Source organism: Euprymna scolopes, chromosome 21, assembly GCF_053919585.1.
Source record: "Euprymna scolopes isolate OS-2025 chromosome 21, ASM5391958v1, whole genome shotgun sequence".
Classification (NCBI taxonomy): Eukaryota; Metazoa; Mollusca; class Cephalopoda; order Sepiida; family Sepiolidae; genus Euprymna; species Euprymna scolopes.
In genome coordinates this window covers 123,907,784-123,931,831 of record NC_136502.1, presented here as the reverse complement: position 1 = coordinate 123,931,831, position 24,048 = coordinate 123,907,784, and the positions used below count along the sequence as shown (strand labels likewise).

The 24,048-nt window shown below is 37.0% G+C and overlaps 1 protein-coding gene across 2 annotated transcripts in view; it reads right to left on the bottom strand.

Moving 5' to 3' along the window:
• Positions 1-3,434: 3,434 nt before the first annotated feature.
• Positions 3,435-24,048, bottom strand: part of LOC145242700 (uncharacterized) — a 94,790-nt gene continuing 74,176 nt past the window's right edge. For both annotated transcript variants that reach the window (XM_080105832.1, XM_080105831.1), the window contains exons 2-5: positions 20,895-21,073; positions 13,994-14,162; positions 7,450-7,608; positions 3,435-3,700 (exon numbers count right to left, since the gene is read on the bottom strand). In XM_080105832.1, the coding sequence (XP_079961958.1) occupies positions 3,498-3,700; positions 7,450-7,608; positions 13,994-14,162; positions 20,895-21,073 (710 nt within the window). In that variant the 3' untranslated portion in view covers positions 3,435-3,497. The remainder of the gene's footprint in view (positions 3,701-7,449; positions 7,609-13,993; positions 14,163-20,894; positions 21,074-24,048) is intronic.

Genomic DNA, 24,048 nt, shown 5'->3' with positions numbered 1-24,048 from the left:
TTAAACCTAAGTCACTTTCGGTTTGGCGGTGATCGTAACAGCAAAGACGTCAGGTTTTATTTCCCGTTCATTTCCTACTACCACTTTCTTTTTTTGCTCAACATACACATCCAAACACCCGGGCAACGCCAGGCTGAAATACTAGTAGAAATATAAAACGATGTTTAGTAGGCAGGAAAGATAACATTACAATAAAAAAAGGAACAACTCTTTATTTTAAGTAGGGAATTACCACTTATCAAGGCTTGGAGGCCACTCAAGGATAAGCGTTAATTAGTGTATGGTAGTCGTCGTTAGTGATGGAAATTGGGTATAATTTGATTATTTAAGTTGACGGATCAACAAGAACTTGTTTACATTGATCTTGAAGACGGTCACGTTGTAGTCAGCTGGAAAGCAGGCCAGCATTCCACAGCGCTTGCAGTTCTAGGAAAGAAGCTTTTTTTTTCATTGAATCTGCGTTTAGATTTATGCACAGATAGAGAGTGGGGAGATTGTTTATAGTGGTTGTATATATACGAGTGTTTTTTTTTATTTTTGTAAAGGTTTGGCAAGGGGACCATAGATTGAAGCACAGACGAGCATTTTACCATGAAAATATCGATAGAGTAAAGACAGACTCGCAGCGTCGCTTTTATCCAACGCAATATATCCAATGGTAAGACACTTTCTTATGGCTGGGGGGCAGTAGTTTTGAATAACATGAATTAATCCCTGAGTTAATGTTCCTCCCAGCTCTGTTCTTACCTGGAGTGATAGTAACTCTTCGTTTCACATATATGCGAGAAATAGATTTGAAGATGAACACTTTTACAATTACTGAAGCCAAAAGGGTTGACATGCCGTAAAACAAAACTCATGGAAAAACATGGAAGCAAATTCTTTATTTATTTATTTATTTTATTTATTTATTTTATTTTATTTTTTTTGTGCGATTTGATTAGAGATTTTGGCATTGATCCAGAACCTTCACGGCGGCATTTCCCGACAGGTTATGGTAAGCTGCCGGAAAAGCACCTGGAAAAAAATCGGTCGCGATTAGCCAATCAATTATCAGCAGACAAGTTGGTGCTTATTCAGATTAACACTGATGGCAGCAATTAAAAGTTTAAAATACAGAAAAATCTGTATGATGTACGTACCAGTCAGGAACGAAGTTGAAATATTCCAAAAATCACATAATTTGATCAAATAATTTTTTTTATTCAAGCAAATCAAATTTTATGGCAAGCATGTCGTTGTGTCTTTGCCGACCATGATTAAATCCGATGAAAAAAAAAGTGGGGACAACTCAAATCGAAGTGTCGAGGTGAAAAGCTCAGACTTCTGTTCAATGCAGTTTAGTAGTAAAATCTTAAAAATCATAAATTTTTATTTTATTTTATTTTTTTTTTTTAGGTTTACATAAAACTACTTGATCGATTTACGTAATTTTTGGAATATGACATCTTCGTTCTGTAACGGGTACATACATCATGCAGACTTTTTTGTATTTTCTTTACTTTTAATTTCCTCCATAAATCTCAATCTGAATAAGCACCTACAAGTTAAATTAAATCGATTAATTTGATCAAGAATATTTTCTTGAAAATAAATTGTTTTCAATCATAGTTGTTTTCATGAAAAAAAGTTGTTTTTCTTATTACAAAAAAAAACAAAACATTTATTGAAACTTTTCTTACAAAAAAAATTAGATGTTTTTAATGAACAAAATTTGATTTTCGGTTATAGTTGTTTCCATTTTTTTTTTTTTTTTTTTTTTTTATTACATTTTCACCCCAAACAAGGCACATTGCCACTTTGGTGTAGGGGGCTACTATCAGGGGAAACATCTACTGGGGTACTATGTAGGGATTAGGGCAGCGAGATGTTGGTTCACGTTGCACTTGAACTTATGCATGTCAGTACAGTTGGGGAAGCAGTGACCCGGAATGGAATTCCAAAGTCTAGCAGTTCTGGGGAAGAAACTACTGGAGTAGAAGGATCTTTTACATCTAGGGATCTCTACAGTGTGGGGGTGGGATTTTGCAGCTTGTCGGGTCTGTCGAGGGTGTTCACGTCCTGGGGGCACAAGTGCTTGGGGTTCTTCAGAGCATTCACCATTATAATACTTGTAGAACAGGCAGAGGGATGCAACGTTTCGACGATGGGACAGAGGTTGGAGTTTTGATGCCAGTTTAGGGCCTATCAGATTTGCGACCCTCTTTTGAACCCTGTCAAGGAGCGAGAGACTAGTAGCCGATGCACCGGCCCAAATATGACAGCAATACTCCATACATGGGCGAATAGTGGCCTTATAGAGGTACAGGATACTTTCGGGTGTTAAAAGTTTTCTAGCACGGTAGAGAGAGCCCACCTTCCTTGCAGCGGCCCTGGCAATGCCCTCGATGTAACTGTTCCAACTCATGTTTCCAGTGAACGTTAGGCCAAGGAGCTTGAGAGACGTACTCTCAGATAAAGAGTTGTTGGTCATTGCTATAGGTGGTAGATAAGGTTTCTTGTAATTATTGAATGAAACCAGTTTTGTCTTGGTGGCATTGAACGTGACCATCCATTTTTGTCCCCATTCCACTACTGATTGGAGGTCATCCTCTAGTGTTTCTGCCATTACTTTAGATATATGTTCGTTTGTTTTCCTGTCGTGCCTGCTATAGAGTGTGGTGTCATCAGCATATATCCCCATCTCAGAGGTAATCTTGTCGGGGAGGCCATTTATGAATATCAGGAACAGCAGAGGTCCCAGGATAGATCCTTGGGGCACTCCCGCATTTATATCATATTGTTTAGATGTACGACCGTCGAGGACAACCTGGATTTTTCTCTTATCTAAGAAGGATTTAATTATGTTAAGTATTCTACCAGTGATACCGTAAGATCTAATCTTCCTGAGGAGACCCTCATGCCATACCCTGTCAAAAGCCTTAGATATATCTAGAGCTACCGCTCTTCCCTCTCCCGCTTTGTCCAGTGAATGGTATATGCGTTCAGAGATTACAGTGAGGATGTCTGCCGTGGAACGGGCTTGTCTAAATCCATATTGACGGTCGGTCAGAAGTTTAGCATCTGTAAGGTGCTGGACTAGAGCATGGTTAATTAAGGTCTCAAATATTTTGGCAAAAAGTGGGAGGAGGCTAATAGGGCGATAATTTAATGGGTCAGTTCTTTCGCCAGAATTCTTGAATACTGGTACTACAGAAGCAGTTTCCATGTTTTCTGTCTTTAAAAAAACAAACAACCTTTTTCTTTAAAACATTTCTGTAAAAAAATTTAATATGCTTTTCTTGAAAATAAAAGGTCAACGTGTTAAAGCTTTGTTTTTAATTTTAATTTTATTTATCGTCTGGCAGTGTTTGCGTCAACTTTTCTTGGCTACTTACCATAAACTGCAGGAAGATACCGACACGACCTTAAGTTAAGTTATGGATCTGTACACAGTATTTTTTTTTTTTTTTTTTTTTTTTTTAGAAATGTAACCGACATTTTGAAGAATGTTAGGATCATTTTGAGCCAATGGCGTATTTCACGAACTTTGAACGCTTGTCCAAAAGGCATTCACAAGAAACGCGCACTTTTTGGTCGTAGATTTCCCAGTTTCCGGTCCAGAATTGACGGCCAGTTTCATCCGATAACAAACAATGGCTGCCGCGAATCTTCCGCAGTGCTGTTATCTTCATGTACCTTTGGAAACATTTACCTTGTTCTGAAGAAGTTGTGAAAGAAAAACAAGGAAAATTAAATTTCTCTTTTAGATTTCAAGATAGATTGAAATATTTTATATCTTTTATCGAACGTTAATATTATGAGTACAGACTTCGTTAACGTTAATATTATGAATATAGACTTCGTTAACGTTAATATTATGAATATAGACTTCGTTAACGTTAATATTATGAGTACAGACTTTGTTAACGTTAATATAATGAATACAGACTTCGCATGGGTACAGATAGACTGTTATGCCATAACGTGTAGTTAAATGGCATCTATCAAAAGTAAAGACTAACGTTTTTTTTCTAACATAACATATCGACTTTACGTTTTGTGTTCAACAAACGATTTAACTATTTATGCACGATAAATTTATGCACGACAAATTAAGCTTGTGTCCCTGGAGAAATACTGACGGTTCCATTTATCTTAAAATAAATAATTTAAAGAATCAAAGAAAATAAAATCATAAAAAATCGTTTTCCATTCTTATATTTATTTGTTAACCCTTTTTTTGCGGATCTCTTTGTTATGTTAGAAAACCATATAGGATATATCTGCCCCCCCCCCTTCGATTTACAGGCACGGATTTCGCATGGGTACAGACGGACTGTTATGCGATGACGTGGTTTAATGATATTTATTAAAAGTCAAAGTCTATTCCAACGTAACATACCAACTTTACGTTTTGGGTTCAAGAAACGAGTTTACTATTTATGCACAACAAAATAAAGCACGACAACTGATTCTCTATTCGTGTGATATTTAGGCACGATAGTCGAGCAACCTGGGATTTTTATGCCAAGAACAACAAGATACAACCAATTTGAATTTAGACGAACTGCTATACTGGGGTTATATCTTTGTTTTTGTTTTTTTCGGAAAAATCTTTGTTAAAAATAAGCATTTTTTTTTTTTACTTTGAAGGGATACTGTAAGCTGAGATGACTCTTAGTGACTTTGAGCCATTAAAATTGATAATGCGTAAATAATAAATGATATCTGTATTTTAAGCATACTTTCCAGGTCCTGACGTTTCTGAAATTTTTTTAGATGAGGATTGGTTATTCGTATTTGGATTCATCGGACTACTGTTCTCATCTTGAGTTTCGAGATTTTCACAACGTTTTGGTCGATGTAAAGGCATATCTTGTCGAACTCGGGAATTTGGACGGAATTTCGAACGGAACCCTTTATTTACTTCACGAGGGTAGCATGTTCTTGTTCCGTCTGCCATGACTGGATAGACGACATGAGTAATTAGCAATTGTATTTTTCAGTCGGCCACACTGAGAATTGAACCTTTAACCTTCAGGAGAAGATTACTTTTATTATTGACTAGCAGGGGTGCCCGGCGTTGATCGGGTGTTTGGAGGTGTATGCTGTGCAAAAAAAGCAAAAAAACAAAAAAAATGGTTAATTTTTTAAAACTTTGACCCCTATTATGACCCCTTAAAATTTATTGTTTCGGGCTCAAATCACTTTATTAAGTTAGATCCATGTTCACGGAACCTATATCTAAAATTTCAAGTGTCTAGACCCAAAATTGTCGGAGGAGTTTGGTAGAGTTCTTAAAGGTCAAATCGTTGAAATTTGACCCCTTAACAGCCAAATTTCTGGCTGACACCCGTCACATCGATTTTCCCAAATCTCAGTACCCGGTATTTCAAATTTCGAGTCTATAGACTAAAAATTGACAGAGATATTGCGTAGGGAAATGTACACAGACAGACAGACACACAGACAGACAGACACGTTCACTTTTATAGATATATATATTTTTCAAAGAATTCTAACGCCGTCACGGGTCTTTGCGGACACTTCTAGCACGGATTTTAGGAGCCTTAAACCTATTTTTATTTCTAGTATTGCTCTCTTTTAGCCGCACTTATATTTTAGCCGCACTGATGAGTTGTGATACAACGAAACAGTACAGTATGTGGATGACAATTAAAGCACCCCGCCACCCTGTTTGGGTTGAGCACTTTGTAAATATATTTTCACCCGACGCGTATTTAAAAGCGATTAAGCGAAGCCCAGTATTAATTTGTTTGTAAACAAGCTGATGGTTCGAGCACCTTGCGACGGGAGGGTGTGGATTTAATACACATTCTAGGAGAAATATTTACGGCACTGATTCGTAGCCGAATGGTGAGAGCTGCCGACTGTCAATGCGACGGTTGTAGGTTCGATGCAATTTCTCCCATTTTCCATAAAAAAATTATTTGCAACTATAAATAATACTCGATGAATTTTCCTAATATTTAGATATATTACTATTTTCGACATGACACTTAAGTAAATAATGTTTAGGGTTGGTTCTTTTGGGACACAACATAAGAAAATAAATAATTCGACACAAGCTATGAAACAACGAACACAACAACTTCGAGAAATGTAACAAAGAAGGTTTATTTTGACGAATGTTCACAGGGAGATATTATTCCGGGTCAAAACTGGACTCTGGCCACCTGGTGCTGTCACGGTAGTTATTCCCAGTGGGAATCGTCGATACCGGATGAGATGACACAGAGATGGAGAGAGCGAGGAAAAGGGTCCGATCTGGTTGGCGTCTTTTTTTTTTTCCACAGTGATCACCACTTATCAAGACCCGGAAGCCACTCAGGGATAAGGGTTATTGCAAGTACATTACGTTAGTGTGGAGATTTGATGAAGTGTTTAATTAAGGGGGCGGTTCATTAGGAATTTGTTAACATTGGACTTGAAGACATCCAAGTTGTAGTCCGGAGGGAAGCAGGCAGACGGAACAGAGTTCCACAGGCGTGCAGTTCTAAGAAAGAAGCTTTGTTCATGGAATCCGTGTTTTGATTTAGGCACAGATATAGAGTGGATTTTTCACAGTGGATTCAGCTAGACGGGTGTTTTTCGTGAAAGATTGGCGAGGGGGGACCAGAGATTGGAGTTCAGACGAGCACCTGCCATGAAAATAACGATAAAACAAGGATAGGCTCGCAACGTCTCTTCTGTGGGAGAGAGGTTGCAGGGTAGAGAAAAGGGCATCCCCCACTAAGCCACGAAGTCTATTTTGTACTCTGTCAAGGCAGGATAGGCTGTTTTTGGCCGCTCCTGCCCAGATATGGCAGCAGTATTCCATCCTTGGACGTCTCTCTTTTTTCCTTCAAACCGGAAGCTGCCCGAGTTCCTTAGAGGAGAGAAAGGATCAGTGCGCCGCATCCCTGGTTGGTCAGTATGTGGATGAATCACACAGGGGAGAGGAGAGAGGCATTGATTTGTGAAAGAAAAAAGTTCCATTTGTTTCTGCTACAAATATTATTTTTGCTTACAACATATTTTAAAAAATCGATCTGTCGACTCTATCTTACCTAAAACAATACTTGTTTACTTTATGTTTTGTTTTATACTTGTTTACTTAATGTTTTTGTTTTTTATAGTAAATGTTTACCGAACATTTTTAATATCTGCCTCATATTTTTCAAAATATTTCTAAGTCCGAAACAGAAACTTTTTATAAAGATTTTTATAAAAAAACCCCCAAAAAACATGCCAATCATTAAATACATTAAAATCGGTTTCATCTTTTTCTTGACAAAAGAAACCTAGGTTGCTCGTCATGCAAAACTGTACTGTTCGAGGAATTAATTTTACCCACCCTGGAACGGGTATTCTCCTAGTGTATGCGCGTGTATGTATATGTGTAACGGGTGTGTGTTAGAGACGTATATGAATAGGTTTTGATTGATAAGTAAAAATTAAACTTACTTCGGAAGCAGGCAACATTGGTTTGTTCACAAATAACTTCGTCAATATAAGGTGGAATATGACCCAGCGGCAACTTGGTCCGTACCCGGCAAAAGGGACATAGGGTAACATGGCTGTCAAAGATTGTGCCCCTGGGGGAACACTGACGGTTCCTTTTATCTTAAAATGAATAAAACAAATCAAAGAAAAAAAAATCATTAAAAATCATTTTCTATTTTTATAATATTTATTTGGTAAACCTCTTTTGGAGACCTCCTTCTTATAAAACAAAATATGATGTATCCCCCCCCTCACATTTACAGACAGAAACAATGTACATAAAAGAAGTAAAACCGGATGTTGACGAGACAAAGTCCGATTCCCAAATGACTAGAAATGTCATCTAAGCATGAGATCTGCGCACGATTTCCGGTTGAAATATAAAATTATTTTTTCTTTTTAGAACAACAAAACTTTTCCGCGCTCAAATTTCCCCCCAAATCATTCAAAGCCAGAAGGCAACCTCAGGGTTATAACGTCCGAGCAGAGGCCACGGAGCTTCAGGTCGCAGAAGCCAGTTTCTGTAGAAGTACCGTTAACCGACGAGCTAACCAATGCGCGAGCCTTTCCTAGTCTCACACAAAAACACGCGTTCACATCTCAAGCCATATTACTTGTCATATACATACGCGCGCACGTCCACACACGCACACATATTCACGTTCGCGTACATACACTCACATTCACGTGTATACACACACACGCTAACGTACGCACATCTACGCACACATGGACAACGTCACTTCCCTTTCAAAGGAAATCCACACATGCGCAAAAGACCACTGGAAACAACTATAAAAGCAAGAGACAAGCTGTTTCCAGCCCTTTTTTTCGGACCAGCTCTCGAGCTGAGAGGTTTGACGAACCAGCTGCCTCCCTTTCGGGAGGCGCGCGCCCGTGCATCTCACGCCACCCGACACTATGCGTAGGGCAAAAAGCTAACAAACAGTACGTACACTTTATACGCTTTCTCTCTCCATGAACTGGATTGACATTCTCACTCTTTCTCTATATATTTCCTTTTCTTTGTCTACACGCTGGACTATCATTCCCATTTTACACTACATTACTCACTTCTCTTCCCACGCGCGAACAAACGATAGTGACCCGAACGTGAGATGAACACACATTTCCTTTTTACTTCTATACTACAAGTCCCACAACAAACAATGGTTACACCCGCGCAGACATGAACATGTGTTAGATCTAAAACATTCATTCTTTCAACAGTAAATAAACGACACGTTTATCTTATCCATCAATTGAGTTTTTGTTTCCTTCATTCCATTCGTTTCATTATTTTCTTTTGTAACGGGATTAGGATTTATATATCATAGTCCTCTACACCAACCATTAAAAGTTCAGCAACAGCAGACTAACATGAACGCATTGCGTTTCTGATGTTTTAGATAAAGATTTGTTATTTGTATTATTTGGATTCATCAGTTCTCATTTTGAGTGTCATGTTCACAACGTTTCGGTCGACGTAACCTCCGACCTTCTTCAGGTGTATCTTGTCAAACTCGGGAATGTTTCTGTCGAACTGGGGAATTCGAACAGAATTTCGAACTCCCGTGAATTAAATAAAAGGTTCAGTTCGAAATTTCGTCCAAATTCCAGAGTTCGACAGAAACATTCTTGAGTTCGACAAGATACACATGAAGAAGGTTTGTGGTTAAAATCAAACTCAAGATGGGAACAGTAGTCCGACGAATCCAAAATTATACGAGGAAGGGATTACTAACATCCCGATGCCATACAGAGAATAGAAGTATATAAATTTAATCCCTTCGTTTGCATTTAAAATTTTTTTTTTTTTTGCGATCAAATACTTATTAATAACGCCATCTTTTCACGCATTTAATCAATTGAAATTTTAAAAACATTAACACTGTTGATATAAATATAATTGTATTGCTAGTATATATCACAAAAAGGCATATACTACACTACCCCCCAAGAGATAATGCCTGGGAGAACATTTTCATGAAAACAACAAATACTACACTACCTACCAGCCAAACCTCCTTCTCAAAAAAGAGGAGGTAAAGCCTATGAGGATGGTATCATAGCAACGGAACAAATAGCATAACCCAACTCACCCCTAAAACAAATAAAAGATAATCCTGTGGGAAGAGTATAATGATTACAGAATCGATACAACACTAACCTCATCCCCACGAAAAGGAGGAAATAATGCCTAGGAGGAGGTATCATGACGAACGAACATATAAAACACTGTCCCCCCGCCCTAAAAAAAAAAACGAGAGGAAATAATACTTGAAGGAACATATGCAACATTAATTCCTTTGCCTCAAAAGGAGGTAATGCGTGGGAGAATACAATGACAACAGAACAGATACTACACAGCCATCTCATGAATCGAGCATTGTAAAATAGTACATTAGTTTGAAAGTGTATATCAATGTATGAATGGGCCAATAAATGGCGGTAATAGTAAAGTTTCAGCTTCAGACAGACACATAACAAATCGTCATAAATAAATATCAAAATTAGTTGGGGGAGGGGGGGCATAAAATACGCTTAAATTAATTTTTTTAATTCCATTTAACATTATATAATCAATTCTTAATGCTGCATTATTTTAAGTTATAAATTTATTATATTTTTACTAGAATATCTTGCATTTTTCTTTTCCTGTTTTAACAGCTAGTCCTTTACTTTTCTAAGTTTAATCTTAACCATATTACTTTTCATGCTTGCATTTTTCTATGTAATTCATGATTTTTCCAGGCTTTGCTTTGAAATAATATTTTCTTTTTTGTGTTCAATATCATATGCATTGTCAATAATCCATAAAAATTATTACCAACTTCTTAAATTGACTAAATAAAATAAAAAAAGCAAATAAAAGACGGAATTAAGTAAATATGTTACGTTGTCATATCATAAATGAGCGTTTGTTGTATATTGGTTGAAATTGGAATGGAGATGATATATTAAAACGTGTCTATCTATAAAAGATTCAGTGTTTAATTATCTTACCAGAGTTAATATCGTTGGGTGTGATCGTCTAGTGGTCTTTCTATTACATATGTTCATATGCTGTTAAGTGTGAATATGTGTGTGACATGTCATTTGAACATACCTTCTGCCATTTTGTTGGTCCATCTGGAAATTCTCATCTGAGAGGGAGACTTGATACCTGTTTTTGGGGACGAAGATTTATTTCATACCAAGACAAGAAATTGGTTCTATAGTTTTTTTATTCACCTTCCAGTTTGTTTACAGAAGATTGGAAAGTGAATTTGGCCTTTGTTGTAGGTCTTATTTCTACCACGTCAGCGTTCGTTCCCCACCCCCAGCGAAGGGGAGGAGACAATGGCGAAGCCGTCCGCTCTCTTCCAAGTCCCAAGCAAATCTCCTCGATTCAGCTAACCTGATCACATGACTCACACGCAATCCAATCAGCTGATCTTGACTTCCGGTCTACGTGTCTACACTCTAATTCACACTCTCCCTCTCCTTCTCTCTCTCTCTCTCCATTCTCTCACAAATATACATAAAGAAGGGACAAAAAAGGAGAAACGACATCGTAAGCGAAATATTATCAGCTTTAGCACGACAAAGAGTATCACTTTTGTTATCTCTCTATATATAACTCAAATAAGAGGGCATGCAAGCGTAATTCCCGCTATAATTTATGAAAAAAAAGTTGATATGGTAACCAACAGCCAATCAGAAGAATCGGTCTCTCAAGTTCCTTACTAATTCTGAGAACTTTTGAACACCAGTAATTTTATTATAACTTTTGTTTTAATGAACGAAAATGGAAAATTTTTATTTCAAAATATAACTGAGAAGGTGACCTATGAACTGGAAAAATGGTTTGAAATTTAGTCACAAAATGAGTGAGCGTTGTAACTTTAAAGCAGTTCGAAATGAGTAAAACTAACACTTAACTATATATTAAAACACTACCGTGTTTGAATCATATACGTATGTATATAATGATATATATTAAATTATTTTATTATTCAATGAGGAACCCTTCCCTGGACTTTAGCCATCTATCTTTATCCCGAGATATCTACTGTTATGTGGGACCCATGTGTTGTATCAGGTCCTTCCTCCACCTCGTTCTTGGTATTCCATTTAAAATCTTATGTTTACAAAGTGTCCATTTCATTGTCCTGATGGACAATCTGTTGTCATGTCTGGCTATGTGCCCTGCCCATCTGTGTTTGGATTTTTGATGGCAGCATTGATGCCAATGACTATATATATATATATATATTATATATATATATATATATATATATATATATGCATATATATATGTGCATATATATATATATGTGCATATATATATATATGTGTATATATATATATGTGTGTATATATACATATGTGTGTATATATACATATATGTGTATATATACACATATATATGTATATATACATATATGTATATATACATATATATATGTATATATACATATATATATGTATATATACATATATATGTGTATATATACATATATATGTGTATATATACATATATATGTGTATATATGCATATATATGTGTATATATGCATATATATGCATATATGTGTATATATACATATATATATGTATATGTATATATACATATGTATATGTATATATACATATATATATATGTATATATACATATATATATGTATATGTACATATATATATGTATATATACATATATATATGTATATATACATATATATATATATGTATATATACATATATATATGTATATATACATATATATATGTAAATATAAGACTGGTTTCCTTCAATAATTACAAGAAACCTTCTCTGCCACCAATAGCAATGGCCAGTGACTCTTTATCTGACAGTACATCTTTCAAACTGCTTGACCTAACGTTCACAGGAAACATGAGTTGGAACAATTAAATTGAAAGTGTTGCCAAAGCCGCTGCAAAGAAGGTAGGCTCTCTCTACCGTGCTAGAAAACTACTTACACCTGAAAGTATCCTGTACCTCTATAAGGCCACCATTCGCCCATGTATGGAGTATTGTTGTCACATTTAGGCTGGTGCATTTGCTACTAGTCTCTCGCTCATAGACAAGGTTCGAAAGAGTCGCAAATCTGATAGGCCCTGAACTGGCATCTAAGCTTCAGCCTCTGTCCCATCGACGTAATGTTGCATTCCTCTGCCTGTTCTACAAGTATTTTAATGGTGAATGCTCTGGCGAACTGCAGACACTTGTGCCCCTACGACATAGACATCCACAACAAACACAACAGGCAGCTAAATCCCACCCCCAGACAGTAAAGATCCCTAGATGTAAAAGATCTTTTTCTCCAGTAGTTTTTTCCTCAGAACCGCTAGACTCTGGAATTCCATTCCAGGCCACTGCTTTCCCAACTGTACTGACACGCAGAAGTTCAAGTGTAACGTGAACCGACATCTTGCTGCCCAAATCCCAACATAGTACCCCAGTAGCTGTTGCCCCTGATAGTAGCCCCCTACACCAAAGTGGCAATGTGCCTTGTTTGGGGTGAAAATGTAATAAGAAAAAAAACAAAAAAAAACACAATCTGCCTATCAAAACGAGAGACATAAACACAATCTGCCTATCAAAACGAGAGACAAAAACACAATCTGCCTATCAAAACGAGAGACATAAACACAATCTGCCTATCAAAACGAGAGACAAAAACACAATCTGCCTATCAAAACGAGAGACATAAACACAATCTGCCTATCAAAACGAGAGACATAAACACAATCTGCCTATCAAAACGAGAGACAAAAACACAATCTGCCTATCAAAACGAGAGACATAAACACAATCTGCCTATCAAAACGAGAGACATAAACACAATCTGCCTATCAAAACGAGAGACATAAACACAATCTGCCTATCAAAACGAGAGACATAAACACAATCTGCCTATCAAAACGAGAGACATAAACACAATCTGCCTATCAAAACGAGAGACATAAACACAATCTGCCTATCAAAACGAGAGACATAAACACAATCTGCCTATCAAAACGAGAGACAAAAACACAATCTGCCTATCAAAACGAGAGACATAAACACAATCTGCCTATCAAAACGAGAGACATAAACACAATCTGCCTATCAAAACGAGAGACAAAAACACAATCTGCCTATCAAAACGAGAGACATAAACACAATCTGCCTATCAAAACGAGAGACATAAACACAATCTGCCTATCAAAACGAGAGACATAAACACAATCTGCCTATCAAAACGAGAGACATAAACACAATCTGCCTATCAAAACGAGAGACATAAACATAATCTGCCTATCAAAACGAGAGACATAAACACAATCTGCCTATCAAAACGAGAGACATAAACACAATCTGCCTATCAAAACGAGAGACAAAAACACAATCTGCCTATCAAAACGAGAGACATAAACACAATCTGCCTATCAAAACGAGAGACAAAAAGAAGAGTAGGTAAATAGTAAACAGAGAAAACCACAATAAAATCGAACTCTTACCGAGTCTTTCTTCATCCGGCAGATCAGTCATTGTAGACAATTGTGAAAACAAAGCCCAGAAAATTCTCAGTGGATGTTTTTTCCCATTCGTAAGCGCTTCTACCAATGTTGGCATTTTGTTTGCAGAATTGTATCCAGAATCCATTTTTGTTGGAATATGGTTGTTTACCTAGAAGAAAAAACAAAAAGGAATCACTGAAAGTCTGCGACACATTTTATAAAACAGGTGTTAGAACTATCTGCCTATGAAACTCTGTTCCACTGGCCTGCTTCCTAGATGACTACAACATAGTCGTCTTCAAGTCCAATGTAAACAAGTTCTTGCTACCCTGTTCCCTTAAGTAGTCTAATTTTGCCTAATTCCCACAAAAAATGAACTGCTGTCTCACTGACCACCTTACACTTATTAACCCTTACTCTTGAATGACCCCCGGGCATCGATAAATGGTGACACTCTTAAAAAAAATAAGTAAAAACTTGCAACTGTCCTCAACCGTCGCAAACTCAATACCACTCCTAAAACTGTCAATGAACTAACTCTAAACATATTGACAAATACATTGACCGATCATGTGTCTGGTCTTTTATCCTAATCACCCACAAAACCTTGATTAACAATCCTATTTCGACTTTCTTTTGTGTACCTTTGTAAACAACGTCCTCTTCATTGTTTTGTTACCAAGTCCACTCCCCATATTCCCTCCTCCATTGATCAACACTTTTTCCATAGTCATTTCCTTTTCTTTTTTATTCTTAACACTTGAGGAGGGGGACGTCGATAGTATCCCAGTTGTATGTAATAAAGGAAGTGGGAGAGGTGTAAGTGAGAGATAATGGAAGTGTGAAGACCAGGGAAGAGTAAGTGAAAGGCGGAAGATGAAAGAGGTGTAAGTGAGAGGTGAGGAAAGTGAGAAGAAAATGTGGGAGGAGGAAGTGGGAGAGGAATTGGGAGGAGGTTTAAGTGAGAGATGGGAGAAAGTGAGAAAACGACCGAGGAGGGGGTAAGTGAGAGGTGGGGAATGTGGGAAGAAGACGTGGGAGGAAGAGAAAGTGTAATGGGACAGAGGTATTAAAAGAAAGAGTGAGACGAGGCGCCATGGAAGATTACTGGAAAGTATAGATGGTGTTAGATAATGCTATGAAGAACGGAGCACACTTCCGGCTGAGCAGGTAGTAAAGAAATGTATACTTCCGGTTGTGGAGTTACTAAAGAAATGCACACTTCCTGCTGGGAAGTTAGTAAAAAAAAAAATGATAGATGCTGGTATGAAGAACAGGAAGTTTAACTTTAGGCGAGAGAAACTTTAATGCTAAGGTTGAAGAAGTATGAAGAGGGGAAGATAAAAAAAGTGGTAGTGAGAGGAAAAAGAAATGATGGGAAGATGCGGAAAGAGACGGAGCTGAAAACCAGTGACTGTGTTGAATATAGGACATTATCAAATGAAAGTTGATAAGCAATGTTTCTGACAAAGGGAGAAGAATTTCAGAGTAAGAATCTATCCATATAATATTGACCATTGTTTTTTTATTGTAAAGTAGTATTTTTTAGCTTCTTACATCAAGTGACTTCATGCTATTGTCTTGAGCGATTTTCATTAAAACAATACAAAAGCAATTATTGGTACTTGTGAAGTATAATGGTATTTCAAACAAATGCATTTTAGATTTTAAAAAATATGCGTGTATGTGTTATGTCAAACTTACAGGATAGAACAATAATTTTTTTGCCCTAAAGAAAACAACTCTACAGATTTATTTTAAAACTTTTATTGAAAAAATCAATTCAAGTAACTTGATTATGTAGTAGAGCTGACATCTATTCAATGTAGCTGCATTCAGCCTCAATCACTGCCTCGATATGGGTTTGGAACTGGGAACATGCCTTTTCCACAAGGTCCAGGGCAGCTCAGCAAATACTCAGTAGATGGTGGCGATGAGGCTGGCTTTGGTTCTGTGAGAGGTCATGTTGGTGATGTTCTCGACGTATGACCAAACAAAGTAGTCCAGGTCGAGGGAGGAGCGGGACAGTGAGAGAAGGGTACAAAGTCGTAGCACTACTTCTGAAGCCAAGCCTGGGTCTCTTTGGACTTGTGGGCTGACGCTGTGTCCTGCTGCCACACCCAAGATCTGCCAACAGCCATCTGATTGCACCAGGGAATCACCAAAATTTCCAGCACATCCAGGTACACTTTGATGTTGATTTTCAAGCCAACTACAAAGATGTGAGGTGGCATGACATGGCCCTTACTTGAAACCACACCAAAGATCATAATCGTTGATTGTACAATGTGTTGAGCTGTGCCTCTTAAGTGTTGAACCATCCAGCAATGCATTTTGAGGGTGCTGGCAATGGTCCAGTTGTCATAACTTAGATCGGTAGAGAGCATGAGTTGCACAGTGGCACATCCTCCAATCTCGCTTGTTGAACATTGTGTCACTTTCAAACATGATAGAAGGCTCCTATCGCTCTTGGGATTTGTACACAACTGCCAAACTAGTAGATGGTTTGCAGCAAAGAAAGAAAACCGGTTTTCATCAAATGGAAATGGAATCATGTCGTCTTTTTTTTACGATGACAATTTTATCATGCTACCATGTAGTATAAATTTCCCAAAATTCCAAAATATAAAAAGAAGTATAAAAACAATTAAAAGTAAAAATAGAATTTACTGAATTTTTATCAAACTTTTATCGCATGTTTTAGTGTGGAAGAGTTGTGCAACTAATTCTGTATTATAAACTGACTTATCTCCCTTGTTTCTTCTCACAATCTACCATTAAAAAACTAGAAAATGTCCGACCATTAGTGTCTATGATTTTTTGTGAAAAAAATATCTAGCACATCTACTGAATCATTTTTTATAATTTTGGGAATTGTTACTAATTTCGACATGACATGAAGTTACATAATAGTGTTTTTACCTGAAATGCATTTGTTCAAAAGTACATTAAACTGCACAAGTACCCAATTATTTTATAATTGGTCACTTGTTGAAACAATGAAAAATAAAGAGTTGGTAGACTATGAATGTTCAAAATGTTCAAAGAACGTTCCAAGTGAAAGAAGAGTTAGTTATTGTGTTAGCAGAAATTGAGTAGACGCGTTCATTTCGGTGCAATACATATTTGCATGTTACCATCAGAGGGAGAAAAATCCTTTCCAATTGGTTCAGTCTATATCATTGCTTCATTCAATGTGCTCCATTTTTAGGGGAGCCGAATTTCCTCCAATTAAAACTATCTTTGCGTATGTGGAGAGGAGCAAAAAGTAAATAAGTTAAAATGAAGCAAGGCTGAATCATTTCTATTTCAAGGACAATATAGTAATCGATAGTAATGGAAGTTCGGTAAATTTGTTAACTTAAGTGGAACGGCTCATCAGAAACTTGTTCACGTTGAACTTGAAGACAACCATATTATAGACAGCTGGAAAGCAGGAAAACGGAAGACAATTCCATAGGCGTGCAGTTCTAAGAAAGAAGCTTTGATCATGGAATCTATATTTAGGTTTAGGTACAGATAAAGAGTGGGGAAAATTATTGATAATGTTTTCAGCTAGGATGGCTCGAGGTACACAAAAGCAGATCTAGTAGCATTTATGCAGTGGCAAACCTCAGCAGTGTCCTGGTCAGTTAGTACAACAGCGGATCCGATTTAGACGTATAGCTCCATCTACTCCAAACTGATGGCAACTGCATCTGCATTTTGGAAGATCGGCGCATTACTATTCGCCAAATAGCCCAAGATGTCAAGATTAGTACAGGGTCTGTGGAAACTATCATTCATGACCATTTGCATAAGGTGTCTGCCAAATGGATTCCCAGGTTGCCCACACCATTCCAGAAGCGAGAACGCGTTGAGTTCTCGAGGATGAATTTGGAGATGTGCCAAGAAGATGAGTCAAAGTTTTCCAAAAGACTGATTACGCAGGATGAAACCTGGTTCATCACTATGATAAGAGACCAAAGCCCAGTAAATGCAGTGGAAGCACTTGGACTCACCACCTCCAAAGAAGGCAAGGGTGCAGCCCTCTGCTGGCAAGGTCATACTCACAGTCTTCTGAGACCAGGACGGAGTAGTGATGACAGATTTCCTGGCAAAGTGTACCACAATTACACGAGCCTATTATGCTTTACTTTTGAGGAAATTAAGGGAAGCTATCAAAATCAAGAAGCAGGGCAAGATCAGCAAAGGTACCCTTCTCCTGCAGGATAACGCTCCGGTCCACAACTCACATGTCACCAGATTAGAAGCACGGATGTGTGGTTATGAAATCCTTCCCCATCCTCCCTACTCTCCTGACTTTGCACCTTCTGACTTTCACCTCTTCCCAGCTATGAAGTTGTCTTTGAAAGGAAAGCGTTTCCCAGATGATGCAGCCTTGATTTCTGAAGTCACGTTGTGATTGGAGGACTAACCTGGGGTGTTCTACAAAAAACGATCTCCAGACCTGCATCAAACGATGGGAGAAATGCATAACTCTGGGTGGTTCCTATATAGAGAACGACTAATAACTGTGTCAAGTTTCGTTGCTCTACTGCTATGGGAAGTGGGTCAGGGGCATTACTTATTGTACACTCCTCGTACACTAATGCACGATGCATGGTACACTTTCTCAAAGTGATTTTACCTCACGTAATGTAGCTTGATATTCTACCAGACTAGATGAATTCTTGTCCTGGAATCAAGTAAGACCAAAAAACCAAAACAAAAGAAGATTTACTTATTATTATAATTGGTGTTCTTTACTAAATCAACGTTTGAGCCGCAGAGGAGACTCTTACCGAACACTTAGATATCTAGTATAGGAATTAAGTATTAGTCCTAGAAAAGGACCTCTTGATTTATGAGAACCTGCTGAAGTAAAATTGAAACAAAAGGTCATATGGAGATAGCCCTGGCTCCCGAAACAACTTTATTTTAGATGGACAAATCTCCCCCCCCCAAAAAAAAGCTGAAAGTTTCTAAGTGTTTATTGCTAAAAAATCATACCAAACCAAATGGTTGAAATATTTATTGGTTTGATTAAAAACTATAAATAAATAAAAAGACGGTTTCTACCAAAGTTAATGTATGAAATACATTCAGGATAAAGGATTAACACTGTGGCAGTACCTTTTAAAGTTGACCTATTTTTTATTTTATTTTTTTTTTTTTTACACGGTGGTCACCTCTTATCAAGGCCCGGAAGCCACTCAGGGATAAGGGTTATTGCAAGTACAGTACGTTGGTGTGGAGATTTGATGAAGTGTTTACTTAAGGGGGCGGTTCATTTGGAATTTGTTTACGTTGGACTTGAAGACATCCAAGTTGTAGTCAGGTGGGAAGCAGGCAGATGGAACAGAGTTCCACAGGCGTGCAGTTCTAAGAAAGAAGCTTTGTTCATGGAATTCACCTTTTGATTTAGGCACAGATAAAGAGTGGGAGAAATTTTTCACAGTGGATTCAGCTAGACGAGTGTTTATCGTGAAAGATTGGCGAGGGGGGACCAGAGACTGGAGTTCAGATGAGCACCTGCCATGGAAATAACGATAAAACAAGGATAGGCTCGCAACGTCTCTTCTGTGGGAGAGAGGTTGCAGGGAAGAGAAAAGGGCATCCCCCACTAAGCCACAAAGTCTATTTTGTACTCTATCAAGGCAGGATAGGCTGTTTTTAGCAGCTCCTGCCCAGATATGGCAGCAGTATTCCATCCTTGGACGTACTTGGCTTTTATATAGATAGAGAATTGCATCAGTAGTGAAATATCTTCTGGAGTGGTAGAAGGATCCCACCATCTTTCCAGCGACCTTGGCAACAGACTTGATGTAGGTGTTCCATTTCAGATCAGGAGTAAAGATCAAACCCAGAAGCTTGTCAAAACATGGGTCTTCTCCTAGACGAGAGCCATCCATCACAATTGATGCCAGATGGGGATCAGAGCGTTGATGATGTAAAGATAGGAGCTTGGTTTTGGATACATTGATAAGTGGTGATCACCGTATAAAAAAAAAAGTATTAAAATATTATATTTTAACTTGTCCTGATTTCGTATATATTATTATATAGTCATGATTTCAAAAGTAAAAAAAGTATTTGGGTGCCATCAGCTAGAATCGAAACCGAAATACTGTAACAACATGACATGCATATGAACTGATTAAAAATTAAAGATAAACTAAGATGAATGTACAAAATGTATAACGATTTTTTTTTCCATTTTTGGCCACTTAAAAACTATTTTAACGAGCTAAAGACCCATAAAAGAACATAAAAATCCAATCATTTGAGGTTGCTGTACTCTGCGACTTTTAATTTAGGAGGAGATAGAGTTTATAAATATGAAGACAGACAGACAGACATAGTGAGTTTTATAAATTAAATTTTTTTCTGAGACTTTCGATGGCATGCACTCTTTTCAAAGAAGCCAATTTTCCCTTTTTTTCTGCGGGTGGTATTAATTGTATGTAGAGAACAAAGCATATGTCCGATTTTGTTGACGGTTGTGGTCATCTCTAAATCCGACGTGTTTTCATGCTTGGCACGATTAATATCACTGGCAAAATGAAAGGAAAAAATGACTCCTTTTGTGTATATACCACCGAAAAAAAAAAAATAAATAAAAATAATCAAAAAATATTTTATCCATTTAATAAAAAAAATATATAACATTATTTGGTATCGTAAAAGTTCTCAAATTACGAAATAATATCTTCAACGATGTAACCAAACTCTTATTCTCTTACAGTACTGAAGTTTTTAGATGAGGATTTTTTGTATTACTTGTTTTGATAGAACTATTGTTCTCATCTTGAGTGTTATTTGTGCAATGTTTCGGTCGGTGTAGTCTCCGGCTTTCGTCAGAAATGTTGGTCACCATTTTGGAAAAGAAAGGAGAAACGTTACTTATTCATTTACTTACGTTAGACCTGGAACTGTTTGTCTGGTTTCCTTTTCTTTTTTTGTTTGTAATGTAATCAACACTGACCTCTTGCGACTCAAGCAACGGGTCATCTTCAAAATCATATGTGCAATTGACCAACCGCCATGTTTGATTTTGTTCCAACAACAGGTTATTGGGAATGGACGTCGTCCAGTCACCTTGAATAAAAAGGAGAGAAATAATAAAAATATAAAACTGAAAAAAAAAAATAAGGAAGAAATATCTTAAGAATGTTCAAAAAGTGCCCAGACTCAAGCCATATTTGGAGAAAAAAAATGGGAAATAGCACTAACCCTATACGGGTTAAACCAGCTTCCTGCGAAGGAGGAAGTTCCATGGGAGTATGAAATTTACAAGCATATATATCTCCATTAGGAGAGATGACGATATTAAGATTTTACAATTCTTGCAGAGAGGTGTCGACGTCCTCTTACATATAGCAGCTGGAATTCCCAAATTGGTCACCCATCTGATACTAACCAGGCTCAACGTTGCTTAACTTTGGTGATCAAACGAGAACTAGTGTGCCAACGTGATTATGCCGTATATCAGCCATATTTACCAAATTTTTATTAGAATTGTAATGCTGCTTCTACCTTATAAAAGCTAGGAGAAGTGTGTAGTATCTGTTTTGATACTACACTTCGTCTTTTGTATTCTCGGTTAATGAATAAGAAATCCTTTTATAGTGAGAATTATGTTTTTAAGAAGTATGGCGTAGTTTGCTTGAAGCATTGTTAGAGAATAAAAGGTATTTTTAGAAGGCTAGAACAGGAATGTACAGTCGTTGTGTGAAGATAAATAAATATATGAATAATAAATAATTCAATATTTTTATTTATTTATTATTTATTATGTATATATTTTTTAATATTGTTATATATTGGTTGAAATTGGAATGGAGATGATATATTAAAACGTGTCTATTTATAAAGGATTGTTACGTTGTGTATGTGATCATCTAATGGTCTTTCTATTATATATGTTCATTTGCTGTTAAGTGTGCATACGTGTGTGACTTGTCATGTATCTTTTAAACATACCTTCTGCCATTTTGTTGGTCCATTTGGAAATTCTCGTCTGGGAGGGAGACTTGATTCCTGTGTTTGGGGACGAAGAATTATTTCATTCCAAGACAAGGAATCGGTTCTATAGTTTTTATTCACCTTCCAAATGTTTTGCAGAAAGGAATGGAAAGTGAATTTAGCCTGTGGTTTCTTCTTCTAGGTCTTATTTCTACCACGTCAGCGTTCGTCCCCCCCCCCGAAGGGGAGTAGAGAACGGCAAAGCCGTCCGCTTTCATCCAAGTCCTAACCAAATCTCATCGATTCAGCTAACCTGATCACATGACTAACACGCAATCAAATCAGCTGATCTTTTACTTCCGGTCAACGTGTCTACACTATAATTCCACTCTCCCCCCTCTCTCTCCCTCTCTCTATTCCTTAACAATATATATTTATTCATTTATCTACTTGAATTTTAACTGTGGGTGGTATTTAATTCCAAAGGTCCTTTCGGGTAATAACCCATCGTCAGTGGAGAAATGAATCCTCTCTCTAGGATGTAAATTGCAAAATGGCCGTCATTTTACAATTTACATCCTATTTATTTACCTTCACACGACTGTACATTCCTGCATTGTTTTAGCCTTCTAAAAATAACTTTTATTTTTTAAAAAAATTTACTCAATCCAGAGAACCCCTTTTTGAGGAGCTGAATCTTTGCCACTTTAAGAACTAACCTGCCACGCGAGGAAGAAATTTAATAGGAATAAAATCAAATGAAAATTAGTGATTAACAAAATTTGGTTTGTCAGTTTAAATGCTATTTGGGTCTGACTTTGAAGATCTGATTGACTTATTTTTACATGTAGTCAAGTTATTAGCAATGACATTTGGGGGAATTTCAAGCGTGAAAAATTTGAAAACGTACCATGTGTTAATAAACGTAGAAAATAAATTTTCACTTTGAAATTAAATTACGCGAAGAGAAAATTTCCACTTATAGATTAAGATTGCAAATTTAGTAACCGTGTTCAAGAAAGTGACGTAGAAAAGCAGGAAGTGGTGTAAGGAAGGAAGGACATTGAGGTATTGTTCATGCAAGTCAAGTAGTTGGAATTAGGTTTGAAATTGTTATCTTCTTCGTGTTGGATGAGCAAGAAAATGATGTGTGAACTTTTTTGAAACAAGTTGAATACTATGGAGACTAACCAAGAAATAGATTGGATGTTGAACTGCGAACAGCAAAAACGTGTTTCTTTTTACAGACTACAGGAAAATAAATGGTAAGGATATAATGTTCAAGAATATGGTATTATTGTATTATTGTATAGAAACTTATACTAAAATGAAACAGAAAAAAATTATTACTCAGTAGAATTAATGAGTATTGTTGTTTTAATTACTACGATTATTTTAAAGTCAATGCAAGCACGTTGGCATGAAGAAGAAGAAGAAGAAGAAGAAGAAGAAGAAGAAGAAGAAGAAGAAGAAGAAGAAACAAAACAAACGGTACTCATGCAAAATACGAACTGTACTGAAATAATATTATATAATAATATAATATGGGTGTTAAGAAGAAAGAAAAATAGAGGCAGACAACCTCTACACACCGTCACTATTCCAACTACTACTACTAATACCTGACTTGTTCACAGCAATTTTGCTACAAGATGCGCTGTATATTTGTTGTGTTCAAAGAATAATGATTGTTATACAGCAACACTTGTGTCCTTAAAGAAGCAGATAGAGCGAGTTTGTGTGCCAGAATGACAAAGTCCATCGGATCACACTCAGGATGTTGGTTGACATGTGCAGGAGTTTGTTTAGAGTGAAGCCCCACTCTCGCGTCTCAGCCAGACTGATTCAGTGGCATAACAGGAGCAAGACTTGCCGGACTTTCACATAAAACACTCGACTAGCTACAACCACTATCAACAATTTTCCCCACTCTCTGTCTATGTCTAAATCTAAACACAGATTCCATAAGTTTTTTTTTTCCTAGAACTGCCCGCCTGTTTAGTTAACCTGCTTCCCAGCTGAGTACAATATCGCAACCTTCAAGTCCAATGTAAACAAGTTTCTGTTGAGCCGTCTCCTGAAGTAATCAAATTCTATCCAACGTACGC